General features: G+C 47.7%; 1 protein-coding gene across 3 annotated transcripts in view; it reads right to left on the bottom strand.

Moving 5' to 3' along the window:
- PHC1 (polyhomeotic homolog 1) overlaps positions 1-16,761 on the bottom strand; it is a 27,082-nt gene extending 10,321 nt beyond the window's left edge. Inside the window, exons 1-10 of one of the 3 annotated variants that reach the window (XM_029204805.1) lie at positions 16,449-16,761; positions 13,502-13,659; positions 12,292-12,402; positions 11,404-11,484; positions 10,764-10,913; positions 9,883-10,038; positions 3,755-4,244; positions 1,602-2,362; positions 884-1,031; positions 433-644 (exon numbers count right to left, since the gene is read on the bottom strand). In XM_029204805.1, coding sequence (XP_029060638.1) covers positions 433-644; positions 884-1,031; positions 1,602-2,362; positions 3,755-4,244; positions 9,883-10,038; positions 10,764-10,913; positions 11,404-11,484; positions 12,292-12,402; positions 13,502-13,615 — 2,223 coding nt within the window. In that variant the 5' untranslated portion in view covers positions 13,616-13,659; positions 16,449-16,761. The remainder of the gene's footprint in view (positions 1-432; positions 645-883; positions 1,032-1,601; positions 2,363-3,754; positions 4,245-9,882; positions 10,039-10,763; positions 10,914-11,403; positions 11,485-12,291; positions 12,403-13,501; positions 13,660-16,448) is intronic. The other 2 variants (XM_029204806.1, XM_029204807.1) reach the window with 2 other exon arrangements.

The following is a 16,761-nucleotide window of genomic DNA, read 5'->3' as shown; positions in this document are numbered from 1 at the left end:
CAATCAAGAGCCTCTAACTGGCTTTTTTCAGATAAGCCACTGGAGAACAGGTTCCTACCTGGGCTCCCTATTTTGTCCTTTTCCTTCCTAAATTGTAGGGAACATACTAGGAGTCATGGTTCTGCAACTTGTGGTATCCAGAAAAGTCTCTTAACTTCTCTACCACAATTTTCTTCACTATAAAACAACCTAATTTGTCTAACTAAACATGACAGCTTTAGAGGTCACTTTCTTCCTTTTCTTCTCTTCCCAACATTTTCACTTTCTAGTCTACATATTCTTTCTTCTCTTCACTTCCTTCTTTACAACTAACCATACAAACAACAGAATTGAACCATTCGCTAATAATTAAATAGTTCTGAGCCTTTTGATTTCGTGGAGTTTGAAAAGACAACAATCAGACCAAGCCCCGACTTCTGGCCCTGCCCTCACCGGAAAAGGTTCTGCTCCTTCCTGGATAACGAAGCCTTCGATGATGTGGGTGAGAATCTGGGGCTTCACAATGGCCTGTGGGGGCTTGGAGTCACCCATCTGTCTGGACACCATGGCCAGCGTGGGAGGCGGTGCTGACGGGGCAGGAGCCAAGGCTACTACATCACCGCTCGGGGTACCAGCATTCACACTGGTCACTGGTTCAGCTTTGTCTGGAAAATAAACACAAGATTGAGGGACAGGTAGGGGATGACCTAGCTGATCCATCTATGAGCCAGGTCAGCCTGATCTTCCACAGTAATACATGTTCCCTTTTGATCTTTCACCCTGGATTCCCTGTGTTTGGATCTACTCCACCAAGCCTACTGAGGCAGAGTGATCTTTCAGCTCACTCAGAACTTTCCTCTAATTTCTATGTACTCCAGCAGCACTGCAGAAGCCAGTTACTCACCTCCAAGACCGCCCTTCTCCTCCATGGCCTTCGGGCTCTCTACTACCGGAGACGCCTTCGCAGGAAGCACTGAACCCAACGTGGAGATATCGTCTCTCTCCTCCTCTGACTCAGCCTTGCGTTTGACGGGCAATGTCTGCGGTTTGCCCTATAAAGTGAAGAACAGGAAAGAAAAGATTTATGAGTGAAGGGTAACAAGAAAACACAATTATTCCCATACTGTCAAGAGAAAATCTTCTTAGTTCTAGATTCCCCAATTTGTATACTTCCCACAGTACAGTAAAATTTCTGGTCATTCCCAAGAAGTGTAACTTCTACATCAAGACAAAAAATACAACATTTTCTCCAGGTCCTCACGTAGACCTGGAGACCCTGGATTCATCAACAGCCCAACCATGAACTGTTGTTTTTCTAAAAATCAATTTTGGTGGCTAAGGCTGTATCTTGATATAACTTAGTACAGATCCAAAACCACAGAATTTCAGTGGCAAATTTAGGAGTATGAACTTCAGATATTATCTACACTAATGTCTCCCTCTTACAAAAGGAAGAAGTGCGTGCCAGGATCTTAACCTTCCATGAACATGTCTCTCTCTTACAAAAGAAGCAGTGATCAATACCAGTAACTTAACCTTCCTAACTCCTTATTCCCCTCCTAAACTAAACTCAGGTCCTCTCAAGGATGATAGTGCCCTCAAAGCCATCAGGCATCACTCACCGGCAGGTGCACAGACTGCATGTAGAAGGCGGCAGGGACCTGGGCCACAATAGGCGAGGAGGCGGTAGCCGCCCCCTTCACCACATGTGCCGTCCCCTGCACAGGAGCCAGGGTCATCCCTGAAGCCAACGCGGGTGGGCCCTCCTGCAGCGCACCAGGGGCCTGGGATGAAGGCGGCGAGGAGGCCACGTGGGCCTGGCCAGGCTGCACTGTGCCTGCCATCCCCCGGGAAGCAGGTACGGCGGCTGCCAGCTGGGCCAGCCCCAAAGCCTGGGCCTGGGCTGTACCTGGCTGCCGGGTGCCCACGACTTGCACGGGGATGTGGGGCGGAGGTTGCTGGGTGGCTGACATCTTGGCAGCCCCCAGCTGAGGAGGCTTGACAGGGGCCACAGGTGGCTTGGACTGGATGGGGACGGGGGGCTTGGGGGCTGGGTCAGGAGGGAGCGACAAGGGCGAAGACTGCAGCATGGGCTGGACAACCAGAGTCTGGGCTGGCTGCTGGGACTGCGAAGGCGGGGCCTGCTGGGCGGGGGGGCCCTGCGGGGGCGGGGGCGCAGGGAGGGGCGCGGCCTGCTGCTGCTGCTGCTGCTGCTGGGCCAGCTGCAGGTGGGTGGCCGTGTGCAGCAGCTGCGCCTGGCGGTGCGGGAACTGCTGCTGGTGGTGGATGGCGATCTGCTGCTGGATCACCACCTGCTTCTGCTGCAGGTGGATCTGCTGCTGCTGCTGGATCAGGGAGTGGGGCTGGATCTGCGTGTAGGTGGCTGCGGGGACAGCCCCGGAGCGACAAAGAGGGAGGGGGGCAGAAAATCAGCAGCAGCCCCAGGAATGGGAAGCCAGAGCACCCTTCCGAGGCGGACCCAGACGGCAAATGGAAGGCGAGCCTGGAGGGGCCCAGGCGGCTGCTTGGCTCACACTCCTTCCTAGTCTGACGTTACCAACTACCCCAGTCTTAAAGGTTTCCGGGAGAGACCACTCTTGCTCGAGCAGTTAACAGTCCTCGGTAACTTCTTGCGTTTATCTGACTTTTACTTTTTTGCTCTACTTAAATCCTGTTACTTTGCACTCAGCAAGGACAACGGCGGGCCCATCCTCTCCACGATTAGACTCAGCTCCTCAAGCACTGAGGCCATGTTTCATTCATTTTTACATCCCTAGAACCCAGCCCAGGGCCTGACACATGAGAAACACTTAGCAGTCACTGAAATAATAAACGTCCACAGAGGTAAAGATACCAACATCTTCCCGTGAGTGCCTCGGTCTCCAACATTTATCAGTTTGGGTCACCGCCTATGAGAAGATGTCTTACGAGTCAGCAGCTGCGAGCTCGGACTTTACCCAGTTTCCTCCACTGTAAACTAGAACTGGGATCTCCCTGCTCCATACTCTACCAGAGTGTCCAGAGGATATATGTGAAATGAAAGCACTTCGGTAACAGAAGTGCTACAGTGTGTCAATACTAGGTATTAAACTGATAATTAACTGTTACATTTTGTGAATACATTATTCAAATATAGCAACAACTAAAGAACTAGAAACAAGGAAGGCAAAAATAAACATTACCAAGTAAGGTGCACACATCTAACTCCATACACAGCCTGAAATCAAGAACTATTTGGCGTTATTATTTATTCTTTTTTATCCTTATCATTGATACAGATGATCACAAGTTGACTGTATTAAACCATGGCTCTATTTGCTCACCCTAAGTGCTCTAAGGCACCTATACAGTCTCTGCTCTACACTGGGCCAACTAACCAACATTAAACGCATCCCTTATGCTAAACTGTAAGCTCCGTGAGCAGAGGAGTCTGTTTTTCAAAGATGTGTCCCAGCACCTCCTAGAACATAGTAGGCAATTCAAAAAGAACCAAGTGAATGAATGGGTCGAGTGAGTAAACTGAAGAACTCAGGACCTAAGAAAGAGAGGACAAGGCAACTTGTAAACTGACTGCTGCCTGGTGGAAACAGACAAGATCCATCTCTGTTACCTGTCGTCCTGTCTCCCTGGACTAATATGATCAAGGTTGATGGGATTCTCTTTCCTTCCACTAGTCCGGGACCAAGACAAGCAGGAAAAATGGCAAAGATGTGTACTCTGACGATTTTAAACAAGTCCCGAGAGAACAATGACATTACGAGAGGTGACAGCTTACCTGAGCTAATAAGGGTCTGGCTGGGAGCAGGTGTGGCTGTCCGTGTCAGGTTCATGCCCACGCTCTGCTGACCAGTCCCATCTGCTTCTGCCTTCTTGGCCGCTGCACTTTCTGCTTCTGTCTGGCTGCCCTGACTCACAGTCACTGCCTGGGCTGCAGGCAAGGGCTGCACCACTCCTGTGCCCTTCCTGGGACAGCTCCCACCACCACCCATTCCTGAGGAAGGCAACTGACCCAAGCCCCCAGGTGTCTGGCCACCTGGACCCATGGACCCTGGGATGCTATTCCCACTGCCTCCACCAGCTTGACTAAGGTTGAGGGACTGGCCTGAGGCCCCAGAGGAAGCCTGAGCCACAGCGAGGGCCTGGCTAGAGGCCTGGGAGAGGCTGGAGACAGGGGAGGCTCCAGGAGGAATGGCCTTCTGAGCAGAGCCTTGCATTTGGGGTCCTTGGGCTGAGGCCTGTTGGTTCCTGACTGCCAAGTTCTGCACCTGAAAGATAAGAAGCAAAAGACAGACTGAGAGAAGGGGAACAGGGGGCACTCAGGGCAAAGATTTCTGTGACTGATTCCGAAGCAGTGACGAGAGCTACAGATATTCCACAGCCCCCCTCAACTCGTACCCCGTCCTGTACAAACGTACACAGTGAAGGCCTTCCCAGGGAGGGACTCAAGTCATATTTGATTTTTCAGGCTCCTTCACTCACTATCAAATCCATCATCTAGTTTGGTTATTTTATTCCTTCAAAATGTCTCCGATTTTCCCTTTCCTCTCCATTCATTCATTCAACATCTACAAAATATCTACTATGCTTCAGGTACCACACTGGATACTGGGAATGCAGAGATGAAAGACACGAGCCCCTGCTTTTAATGAGTACTTTCTACTAAAAAAGACAAGAAAACCAAATTACACTATGCACAGATAGGCACACAGTGCTACACGAGCACAGAGAGGAGATTAACTCAGACTAGGGAGATTAGCGAAGACGTACTAAAACAGGTGATGTCTGAGCTGAGAACCAACAGGTAATAGTGAAGGCAGGGGTTTGAAGACATAGGTGACAACACTGCAAGACCACTGAGCCAAGAAAGAGCACAGCATTTCTGGAAATTATAAATACTTCATTATGTTTGGGGTGAACTAGAGGAAATGGCAAGAAATGAAGCTAGGAAGGTAGGCTGAGGCTAGAAAGAGGACAGACCTCGAAGGGCCTGGTGTGTTAAAATAAAGAGAGCCTGAACTTTACTTTGGAAACAGAGCTTCTCCATCTTCTTTGTTGTTATATTCCCAGCATCTAGCCCAGTGCCTGACAGACAGTAAGTGCTCCAAGGTATGAACAGAGAGAAGGAATGATGAGCACTTAATGGATTACAGGAAGCCACTGAAGAATATGCATCAGAATCATCGTGATCAAATCTATAGTCAAAACTATTCTTTTAAACACTGCTGATGAAAGTATAGATCAGTACAACCACTTTGGAAAACAGTTTGGCATCATATCCTAAAGGTGACTATTCACACACACTCTAATAACCCAGGAATCCCATAAGAGAAATGCTCGCCGTATACAAAATGGGTGGATTGTGTTAAGAATGGTCACAGCAGCACTAGTCACGATAATAAAAGCCTGGAAACCAACTGAATGGCCATAATCAGAAGAGAAGATGAATTAAGATGTGTAGTACATTTACACGATGGAATATTACATAGAAATCAAAATGAATAAAGTACAATGACATACAACAATACAGATGGATTTTGACAATAAGCTATCAAGAAATCATTCCCAAAGAGACTGCACACAAGTACCTTATAAATTTAAATATAAATTAGACATATGTGTGTGTGTGTGTGTGTGTGTGTGTGTGTGTGTGTGTGTGTATATATATATGTATGTATAAATGATATGGTATCTGGAATTCGCTTCTAAATAATCCACAGGTGAAGGGAAGGGGGTCTGGAGAGATTGGCCACATGTTTATAAATGCTGACGCTGGATGGTTAAGTACATGGAGATTCATATTTCTTTATATTTTTGTTTATGTCTGAAATGTTCCATAATAAAAGTACATTTTGGAAATATACGTAAAGGCAATAAAACTATATAAAAAGGGACACAGGGAAGGATGAACCTAGGAATCATGGGTAAGGGGAGGCAATGGATGGAACTGGGGATGGCTTATTACATGATTAAAACTTACTGAGTAAATATTTTTAAAAAGTGGACCATTGATGAGAGGAGGCCATGAGCCAAGGATTATGATTTATCGAATTCTGTACACCAGAGGTACAATTAAAAATAATGTTAGTAACAACATATATCTCCTTATTAAAAAACTTATTCTGTTAGTAATGTGGGAGAGGATTAGAAGTAGATATGGCTGAAGTCAAGAGACCAATTGGGAAACTAGTACAGTAATTCATGCGAAAAACAAAAAGAACCCGAATTCAGACAACAGTAATAAAGAAGAAGAGGCAATAGCTTTTGAGAGAGATTTACAAGAATCATCAGGATTGGGTGCTGGGGCGCTTATATACTTCTTACCTTTTCTAACTGGCTTCCTTTCCATAATGGCTATTTAAAACTTTCCTCCTCTCCTTGTACCTCAGAACCACTTCCTCTTTCCCCTGTCACTGTTCACTCCAGCAGAGACAATAAAACCACTAGATGTGCGCGATGCTTCAGCAGTTCCACCAAACCTGCCCCCGCCCCCGCCCCCGTCACTTACCACCCCCCTCTCCCTCTCCTTCCTCCTCTCCAAGGGCCGTCCTTCTCCAGGCTGAGGGTCCCATCCCCTCCTCCTGCTTCAACCTCTCCTCTACTGGCTCCCTGCCATCACCAAGCGGAACCCCATTCCCAAGCCCAGCTTCACCCTCCTCTCCTGTTCTTGCTAATCTCTTAATAATTGTTTACAACCACCGCACCGACTCCCACCACCCAGTCATTCCTCAAGTCACACCGCTCCTCTGGCTTCAGCCTCCGACTCCCCCGGAAGGGCTCTCCACCCACAGACCTAAGTCCAGCTCTCCCGCCCTCTCCACTGAACTGGACAGAGGACCCCCTCCACTTTCATAACATTCGGCTCCCTTGTCTTCGTGACCCTGCACAATCCAGATCTTGTCTCTGTCACTCTTGCCTCTTCCCCTCTGCCAGCCCACCACCCTCTACTCCACCTGGAGCTGCTCTATTTTCTAAGGGCTCGTTCTAAACCTCGGGGCTCCAGCTTGAAGGCTTTTCTCTTCTCAATCCGTACCAGCTCCCCAAGCGGTTTCCGGTGCTTGACTTCTCTTATCATCTCCACGCACACTACTCCTGTCTGTTCATCTCCAACTCAGTCAGACTTCTCCGAGCTGAGCACTGTGTACATCAGACTGCTGACCCGAGACCTCCTCGTGGGCGGCTCACAAGCACTGCTAGGTCGGCACATCCTCAAGTGAACTTCACCCTGCGTCCACTTCCCCGGCATTCTTCATCGCATTCACAGCGCTCCTGGCCCCTCAGGCCGTGTCAGATCCCAGCTCTGGCACCTCCCCCCACTCCCCCATCTACTGGGTCAGGCCTCCCTTTCCAATGATCTTCGAAGTTTTTCTCCAATCTACTCATTTCTGTCCATCTACATTGCTACCACCTAATCCAAACGTCTTCCCCCTAAACTCTTACAACACTGTTTTCCTCCCTATATTCACACTCACACCATTTCCATTTATCCTCCAGAGGAGCCAACATTGTCCTTAAACTAAAAAAAAAATTTTTTTAAACCCTCAAGTCTCCAAGTCACTGCCATTTCCCACTGGCCTTCACATAGAGCCCCCAATCCTACACACAGTCCCCAAGGCCCTGCAAGATTAGTTTCTCCCACCTCCCCAGTGCCATCTCCATCCCCCAGCGCCAGGCTCCAGGAACACGGGTCTTCTTTTAGTGCCTCAAATATACAAAGTCCCTTCCCTCCTCAGGTCTCTGGACATGGGGGGGACCCTGCCTTCACTCTCATTCCATGTCTTCCCCTGACTAACTTCTACAGGCCCCCATTTAACTGCCATCTACTCGGGAACGCCTTCTTGACTTCTACCCCCATCCCAAAGCTACATTAAGTCCCTTTCTATGTTTTCAGAGCACTCTGTACTTTTTTTTTTTAATAAATTTATTTATTTATTTATTTTTGGCTGTGTTGGGTCTTCGTTGCTGCGTGCAGGCTTTCTCTAGCTGCGGCGAGAGGGGGCTACTCTTCGTTGTGGTACGAGGGCTTCTCATTGCGGTGGCTTCTCTTGCTGTGGAGCACGGGCTCTAGGCAGGCGGGCTTCAGTAGTTGCAGCACATGGGCTCAGTAGTTGTGGCGCACGGGCTTAGTTGCTCCGCGGCATGTGGGATCTTCCTGGACCAGGGCTCGAACCTGTGTCCCCTGCATTGGCAGGCGGATTCTTAACCACTGCACCACCAGGGAAGTCCCAGCACACTGTACTTTCTAATGAAGCAATCACTAAACTATTCAGGTGATTATCTGTTCAATGTGCTTTGATGATGTGTCATCTCCATCAGTCCAGTGATCATGACCTTGGACATTCAAGGCCAAGGAACGTCTGATATCTGATCATAACGAGGGCTAAACTCTTAAAACACTCACTATGCTGTGTCCAGGCACTCTTCAAACGCTTACACACATCAACTCCCTTGGTCCTCACAACACACTCTGAGGTAAGTATTTTATAACAGCTATTTAATAGATGAAGAAATTGTGGCTAAAAATGTTAGGCCATTTGCAGGGGTCACACTAAGTCATGGAGTTGGAATCTGACCCAAACATCAGATTCCCACTTTCAACCACTGCTCTGTCCCCCCACACACTGACACACAAATATCTGATGAATAACTAGATGGATAAATGAAAGAACTGCTATGGAAGCAGGCTCCACCTCATCCTCTGATTCCACGGCTATCACTGTAGTCTAAACCAAAGGCCTTACCTTGTAACTAAATGACCTCAACAGTTTCTTAGCAGGTTCCCTCATTTCTCTTTCTTCTCCAGGCACGTGTTCCTAAATGATTCTTTCTCAAGGAGTTTCCTGACCCTATCAATCTGCCTTTCAAGCCAGCAGTGCCACTGCTACCTGTGAAGTTACCTGGCTTTCAGACTTCTCCCTAACAACGACCTTTCCAGCCACAGGCCTGCCATCTCCACTTTATTCACTCATCCCCAAATCATCTTCACGTACGTGAGATAGGCCTTTACACATACTGTTCTCTCTCCAGTGTTCTTCTTACTCCAAATCAAATCCTACCCGTCCTTTAAGAATCTGTTCATGTTCCTAAAAGTCACTGAAAAGAAATGCAGGCAACTCTTCCCTAAACTCCTGCATCACTCAAAGTTGGTACTGTTTACTTTTGCACTTCTTTCTTCTCTAAGCTCTTTGAAGACTTGACTCATTTTTCAATCCCCCAGTTTCTAGTATATACCTGAGCACATCAAAAGAGAGAGCGCAATATTTACTTGCTGACTGATAAACTAAAAGAATGAAACGAGTACTATGAGATCCCAGTTTGTAACCCACCCGTAAGAAGCTAAAACATTCAGGCTCTCTATATATGTATACACACACACACACACACACACACACACACATATATTGGAGATAAGGCATGGGAAGCACTGGTGAGGAAGACTTTACTGCGAACACAGTGAGCGGAAACAGACTGCTGAAGGTTGAGAGCTACAGTGACTCATAAAGACAAGGAATCAAGTGTTTTGCCAGTAACTCAGCCAGGTCAGCTTCACGTGTGTCTAACTAGAATTCCCTCAACCATCCCTTATCTTACAGAGACAGTACTGCAAGAAGAGAGAACTAAGACTTCCTGAATGAAACTGAGCCATGGAGGGCTAAAAGAAGGGTAAGGACATATGTCCTGTATTAAGAATAAGGCTTCCCACATCCACAGGGCTGTTTTCAGTCAAGTCTACTTCCCTTCCTAACTCAAAGAACTAAAAAGGTGTAAGGTATTCAAGTTCTACAGAAATTTTTTTTAAAAAGGATCCTGAAAAGTGGTAATGGGGTGGAAGGGTGGGCCCTGGTCCGAGGCCATTCCCCTCACCCTCCCCAGCGTCAGTCCACAGGTCAAGTGGTCGCCACTGACCTGATCGGCATCTGCGTGAACTCCCGGAGGCTGAGCAGATGGCGCCTCCTGCTGGACCGCGGCCACCGCCCCGTTGGGCATCAGGATGAGCTGGGAGGCTAGAGGCACATTCCGGCCCAGGGTCCGGTTTACCTGCAACAGGTTTCCCAGCTGTGGCTGGCAAGGAGGAGGAAGAGGACGAGCAGAGGGAAGAGAGCAAGAGGAAAAGAAGAGAGACAGAAGAGACGGAAGGGAGGGACCACAAGACAAAATAAACAGAAGATACGAAACAGCTAAGCCCTGCCCCTTTCCACACCAACCCAGGAGACCCTTATTTTCCACGTGCGATGAAGCATCCGAAGAAAACCTAGAACGTGTATAAAACTATACACTGATAACAAAGAATCAAACGTCAAAGAAGTTGAGACAATGAGGATTGTGGAGCAAGTGTCTATATATAGTAAGCAGACAGGCCAAGACATAACACTTAGGATTCGTGTACTCGAGTCATAGGTTTAAAGATTAGACTATTATCTGACGCAAATTTCTCAAATACTAAGGCGAACATCTTCTACCTTAGGATCTCAGTAATCTGCAGGCTACCTGTAAACACTAAGCGTCACTTCTAGAGGTTAAGTAAGGCAGAGGAAGCAGATCAGCTTGTCTTAAAACATCTGGGTAACCATGATTAAATAAAACAGCTTTCACTCTGGGCATTCCCTGGTGGTCAGTGGTCAGGACCCGGCGCTTTCACTACTGCGGGCCCGGGTTCAATCCCTAGTCGAGGAGCTAACATCCCATAAGCTGCGTGGTGTGGCCAAAAAAATAAAAAATAGCTTTCACTCAATAAGATACAGGACATTTATGCCCCGGGGGCAACAGCGACCGTGGCTTTGGCTTACCCGTAGATACATCTGGGCCTGGGACTGGTTGAGGGGTGGGGAGGTGGTGTTCCCCAGTAGCACAGATTGGGTCAAAGTGGTAGCACTGGGAGAGCTCACACTCTGGGATCGGCTGATGAGCTGGGCGGCCGACGTGGTGGCCAGATTGATCTGTGTGGTACAGAAAGGAACCAGGACTCAGGACTGGGGAGAGGTAAAAGGAAATATACACGACTGACAAATTCAGAGTGACGCGGTCAAGAACAGAGTATCTCACTTTCATAGAGTCAGGAGGAAATGAATAATACCTTGCTATCCATTACTGTCATCCGGCTACTGGAGGGTATCACCAAACCAGTCCCTAACCACCAGCGTAACAGTTGAGAAGGCAAAGGAACGAAACGGAACCGACCTTACTTCTCATTCAAGGCTTTGCTACCGCCTACGCAGGATTTTCCTCCTCCTTTCTTAGATCTCCCCGTTAAGACTCCTATACAGATCCAAGCTGGTTACTTTCCAGTTTACTAATATTCTCTACACAAGGGCAGTAAATACCATTGACGGCTCAATAAACACTCTCAGACCAGCAGTACAAAGTAGTTTAACCCAGAGGCAAAGACCCAGAGAGGAAAGCCCCTCGGAGGGGAGGGGCAGTACTCACGGAGGCCTGGGTGGTGGTGGTCTGCTGCTGGGCGGGGCTGGTGTTTGGGGAGCTGGCCTGCCGACTGGCAGCAATCGTGGCCTGTTAGAGGGGAAAGAAGACAAGAAAGAGCAGAGACAATGAAGGAAAAGGCTCTGAATCTGCCAGTAATAGATCACAGGCACAAAATATAATAGAGATCTCAGGTAAGAACTGAGAGCCTCTACTACGGAGCAAGGACCAGTGTCTTCAGAATCCCAATTACCCTCATGTTGTCACATATGCTAACCCAATAACTCCCACATGACCCAGCCGGGGCAGGCAGGCAACCCACTCTCTTCCTCCCACTTTCTTTTAGCTGCAAGAAACTTTGGTCAGGTGACGTCATGAGTCACTGCTAAGTCCAGCCCAGTGCTGCCCAATCAATACAAATATAATACAAGCCACATATATAATCTAGTATGAACATTTCTCGAAAAGTGAAGAGAAACAGGAGAAGTAAACTTTAATAATTTACTTTATTCAAGCTGATCTATCTCATTTCAACATGTAACCAACATAAACAAGCTACCGAAAATTTTTTTTCACACTAAGTCTCTGAAATCCAAAATCTTTTCGCACACCTCCGTTTGCACTAGCCGTATTTTAAGCACTTAATAGCTACCTGTGGCTAACGGCTACCATACTGGACGGTACAGGTCTAGCACAAAGCCATGCTACCTCTAAAAGGTAGTTTCCCCACAGTTCTTACTGAGAGCCCAGACACTAAGGTCCCTTCATCCTCCTGCAGGAGGACAGGAGGCAGAGGGGACTGTTTCCAGCCTGGCCCAGCGGAGGAGGTAGCGTGCCCCGACCCACCTGTAGTGCCTGTTCCCTCCCTCCTGGGCCAGCTAGCTGCTGACCTCTCACCTGCTGGACGGCAGCCAGGCTGTGCAGCTGGGCATTGCTGAGCTGCTGCTGGAGCATGAACTGGTGGAAATACTGAGCCGCGTTGGGCTGACGCTGCAGTGCCTGCAGAGCCTAGGAAGAAAGAGCGGGGATCAATCCGCTTAGAATGAATCACTCCTGGGACTTGCCTGGCGGTCCAGTGGTTAAGACTCCGTGCTCCCAATGCAGGGGCACGGGTTCGATCCCTCGTCGGGGAACTAACATCCCGCAAGCCGCACGGCGTGGCCAGGAAGAAAAGAAGAATCACTCCTAACTCCTATTCTATGGAAATCATTGTGATCCTCTGAAAGGGACATATGGGAAGGAGGGAAACAAAGGAAGATGGGTATCTGGTTAAATTGTCAACATCTGATTTGTCCATTTTTATATCAGAACCAGTAAGTCCTTAAAAAGTAGACAAGCAGTTAATTCTGCTGTGCTCTATTCTTGAAAAGTAAAGCAGTGTAACTCACATGAACTCTTATTTCCCAAAAGGAATCTGTTAATATACGATATAACAAAGAATTAGGACTAAACTGGTTTGAAAATAAGTGGGATGTTGATCAATGTAAAGAGAAGAAGAAAATAAAAGACCATATTCTAGGGATACAATAAAGGTGACAGAATCCTAAGGGGGTGAATACGATGAAAAATAGAGTAAATGGTCACTTATGAAAGACTGTATCAGGTAAAATTTTCAAGTAACTGGCATTTTCAAACACCTACAGCATAATACTAATGGGTGTTTATCAAGATGATACTGGTAATTCAGTTTTAACATTAACTTCAGGATATTACCGTATTCTTTTTAATAATTAGGACCAGTCTTAGGATGTGCGTAGTTATTCTAGTAGCTAAAATATTTTAAGTAAAAGTTCTTAACTTCCATTACTCAGGATGATTTTCAAGACCAAAAATTAAAAACCTGACAATCCATAAAGAGAAATGGTTAGTTAGAATCTAGCAACATGAACTGAATGGCATAAAAACCTTAAAGACTGAATCTCATTCTGCCTCCTTGCTCAAACTGTTGTGAACTCCTAAGATTCTCAGAGCTGGAAGGGACCTTAGCTGTCACCTAATCCAACTCCCCGCGTTTGCTGGAAAGGAACCAAGGGCAATTATCTTCCTGCATCCTTGCCCGCCCCAAGCCAGTGCTCACAGATCACAGCCCCTCAGAGCTGAGCCTCACCTGCACTGCTTGCCGTTCGTACAGTGACATCTGAGCTATCTGGGGCCGAGAGCTGCCCCCAGAGCCGGAGCTCCCATTGGTGGAGTTGGAGCTCTGCTCACTCTCAGTCTCCATGATGCAGGTCCAGGGAGCCCGAGGCTGGCGCTCCGGCTCGAGGCCTGGATGGAAGCAGCAAAGGATTCACATTTACACCTGATCTCAAACTACTATTTCATGTCATTATTAAGTTATCTAAGAACCTTCCTCTTCTTCCATAAACCATGATTTCTCCGGTTTAATAACTACCAAATCTTCAATATACTCTTATAACCATAACTTCCCCACACCACCTTTTAAAGCTAAGCAGTGTCTCAAAATAAACAACTTTTACCTATTCCCTCATGCCCTTAAATATAAAATGGCCAGAATGTAAGGCGGTTCCTCATAATAGTAAGGCCACCTTATATCCCCATAACACTTTTAAATAGGTTAAAATCGTCCCATTTAAAATTTACTGTTATCTCATCTCTCTCCGCATGTGCAACACCATTATCAGCATCATCTTATTAACAATGGTCACCATTTACTGAGAAGCCACTAGGTGCCTCCTCTCACTGGGCTAGGCTCTTCACCTCCATTCTCTCTCAGTGCTTTACAGTAAATATAATTATCCCCACCTTACAATTGTGGAAATGAGGTTTTCTGAAGTTAAAGTTGTCCTAGTTAAGTATCAAATCTTTACACTAGGACATGCTTCTTCAAACCAAAAACAATCTATGATTAAGGCAGTGTCACTCACTTTGAGTACTCACTGTCATCATTTTATGGAGGAGGGGCTTAAGATACAGATATCAATACACTGAATGCATCATAGAAAGGCACAAAACTAGGAGACAGAAGAACTAGCCTACAGCCCATATCGCCCGAAGAGCTGCCTGGTTCCCACTCAGGCTACTTGTGTAACACCTTGGACATGTCACTCTCCCTTCTTATAACCTCAGTTTCCCTGTTTGCAAGGAAGGCTTCACAAATAAGTATAATACATCATTTTAACAAATGACTTACAGGTATTAAACATAGTAAAGACAACAATGAAAATCTTCAAGAAAATAAGATTCAACTTTTGAGTCCACTAAAGTAGTCAGAATTTACCCTCTGGGGTCTACACTAAAATTTGCAAAAAGACATGAAAACATTGCTAAGAACCAAGCAAAGAGACAGATGAGAAATAGGAAGAAACATGCCTTCGAAGCAGCACTAAATGACAATAAGGTTTTTTTGTTCATTCTTTTTTTTCCCCTTTTCTGTTAAACCTAAATACTATATTGTCTACTTTTGAGGCGTGGAGCCGCTATAAATATCGGATCAGCACAGCACAATTTGGTTTTGGAATGTAAACATCAAACCAGAATTTCTGCTAAGGGGTGTCGACAGTTTTATTAGGGTGGATCTATTTTAATGACTGCATTCAAAACAAACAAAGTAAACAAAATCAAAACGCTTGGGCTTGGAAATAAAGTTGGGGAGATTTTTTATGATTCCATTCCCAGTATCATCTGATTGCATCGCTATCCCCCAAGAATTCAGTTGCACAGGAATAGCAAATGTTACTGCAAACATGGATATAACCCAAGAAGTACACAGAAGAAATCATACTGGCTTCAAGTCTAGTCTATCTTCTCCCCACATCTTTTGCCAAAATATTAAAGCACTAAACAGATACAGACCCATGAATCCTCATTATCAGCATGTGAAGAAAAAAAGTGGGTAAGGGTTAGAGGCAGCACGGCACAGCTGTATAGATCACCGGACTTAGTTCACTGGACTCAGAGACAGGAGGAGACCCTGGAGGGGACATTAATTCCCTTCATGGGTGAAAATGCTAATAAAACGTACGATCCCTCATCTCCCCCCAAAATGGAAGTCTTATTAATTTTTCAGAGTGAGAAACAGAAAAGAGGTGGAAAGGGACCAGCTTAAAGTTCTTAATAAAATCAGGAGAAACTGTCATCAAAACCAGGATTCCTGGATCCCAGGCACATAAATCTATTCATTAGTGATCAGTGTTGGGACTGTAAAATTAAATACAGAAAGTGAAGATAACAAAAAGTTTGGGAAGCACAGTGAATTTAAATTTTCAGAATTTAACTGGAAGAGAAAGAGAAGCTGACCCACAGAGGTCCCCAAAGTAACTAAACCACGGTCATCCTGAAAGGCAGCATTTGGGCGTGTGTGGTTGGGTTGGAGCAGACCTTTGGCAAGGAGCTGGAAGAGGATATTGAAGTGGACCTGGTACTCGGCCTACCGAGCCAAGAGTTGGAGGAAATCAATTTCCCCAAGCACGAAACTGTCTCGTAGGAAGGATGGGGCATAGGAAGGGGGGCGGGAGGAGGGGGGTGGTTCGGGGAAGGCTGTGCCAAAGAAATGGAAGCCATGTGAAGAAGAGGGAGAGGAGACGCCCCAGGGGTCCTTGTTGTACCTAGAACCTGGATGAGAACGACGTTCGCAAGAGGGATCAATCACACCGCGGGACGGGGGTCGACTGAGCGGTGCCAGCAGTGAACCGACCCAAGTGAGCGGAGAAATGTGCTTACTGAGAGCGGGGAGACAGAAGTCGAGGAACTGGAGGCTGAGGAACCCAGCGGACCAGAAAAAGCAGGGAGATAACTAGACAGCATGCTTGGATAGGAAAGCCAAAGTCAGAGACGGGAAAATGAATGAGAGAATGAGCGGTCAGAAGCAACTAGGGTGACGGACGGACAGCAGTGAGCACAGCGAAATGAACAGAAGAGCGGGAGGCTGGACAGGCAGAGGGAAGGACCGCAGAGCGAGCGCCAGAGGTAGGCAGGGAAAGACGCCGGGGGAGGTACCTGGGGCGTTCCACAGCCCGAGGTGGCGGAAGAAACATCCCCGCGCAGCCAAGCCCCCGGAGGTCCTGCCCCTGCCCGGCCCGCGGCCGCCCGCTTACCTCCGCGCCTGGCTCTGCACCCGAGCGCTCTCGGGGGGGCGTCCACCTCACGTGCCGGGGTCCCCCGGCGCCGGGCTGGGCGGGGGGCTCGCTCGGCCTCCGCGGCGGGCTCCCCTCGCCTCCTCCCCTTCCTGGAGGGGCGGGGGCGCCGAGAGCGGGGTGGGAGGCGCCCGGCGCGGCCGCGGCTCCCCGCCCCTCCCGCCGCTCCGGGTGCGGGCCGGCCGCGGCTCCGCCAGGCCTTCGGGGCTCGCTCGGGGCCTGTCACTTCCTGCCGGGCCGAGAGGGTGGGGGCTGCAGGCCGGGGGCTGCGGGC

Source organism: Monodon monoceros, unplaced genomic scaffold (genome assembly GCF_005190385.1).
Source record: "Monodon monoceros isolate NGI ecotype Baffin Bay Population unplaced genomic scaffold, NGI_Narwhal_1 Super_Scaffold_6, whole genome shotgun sequence".
NCBI lineage: Eukaryota > Metazoa > Chordata > Mammalia > Artiodactyla > Monodontidae > Monodon > Monodon monoceros.
Note: the sequence above shows the minus strand (reverse complement) of the source record. Positions and strands in the feature narration are given on the sequence as shown.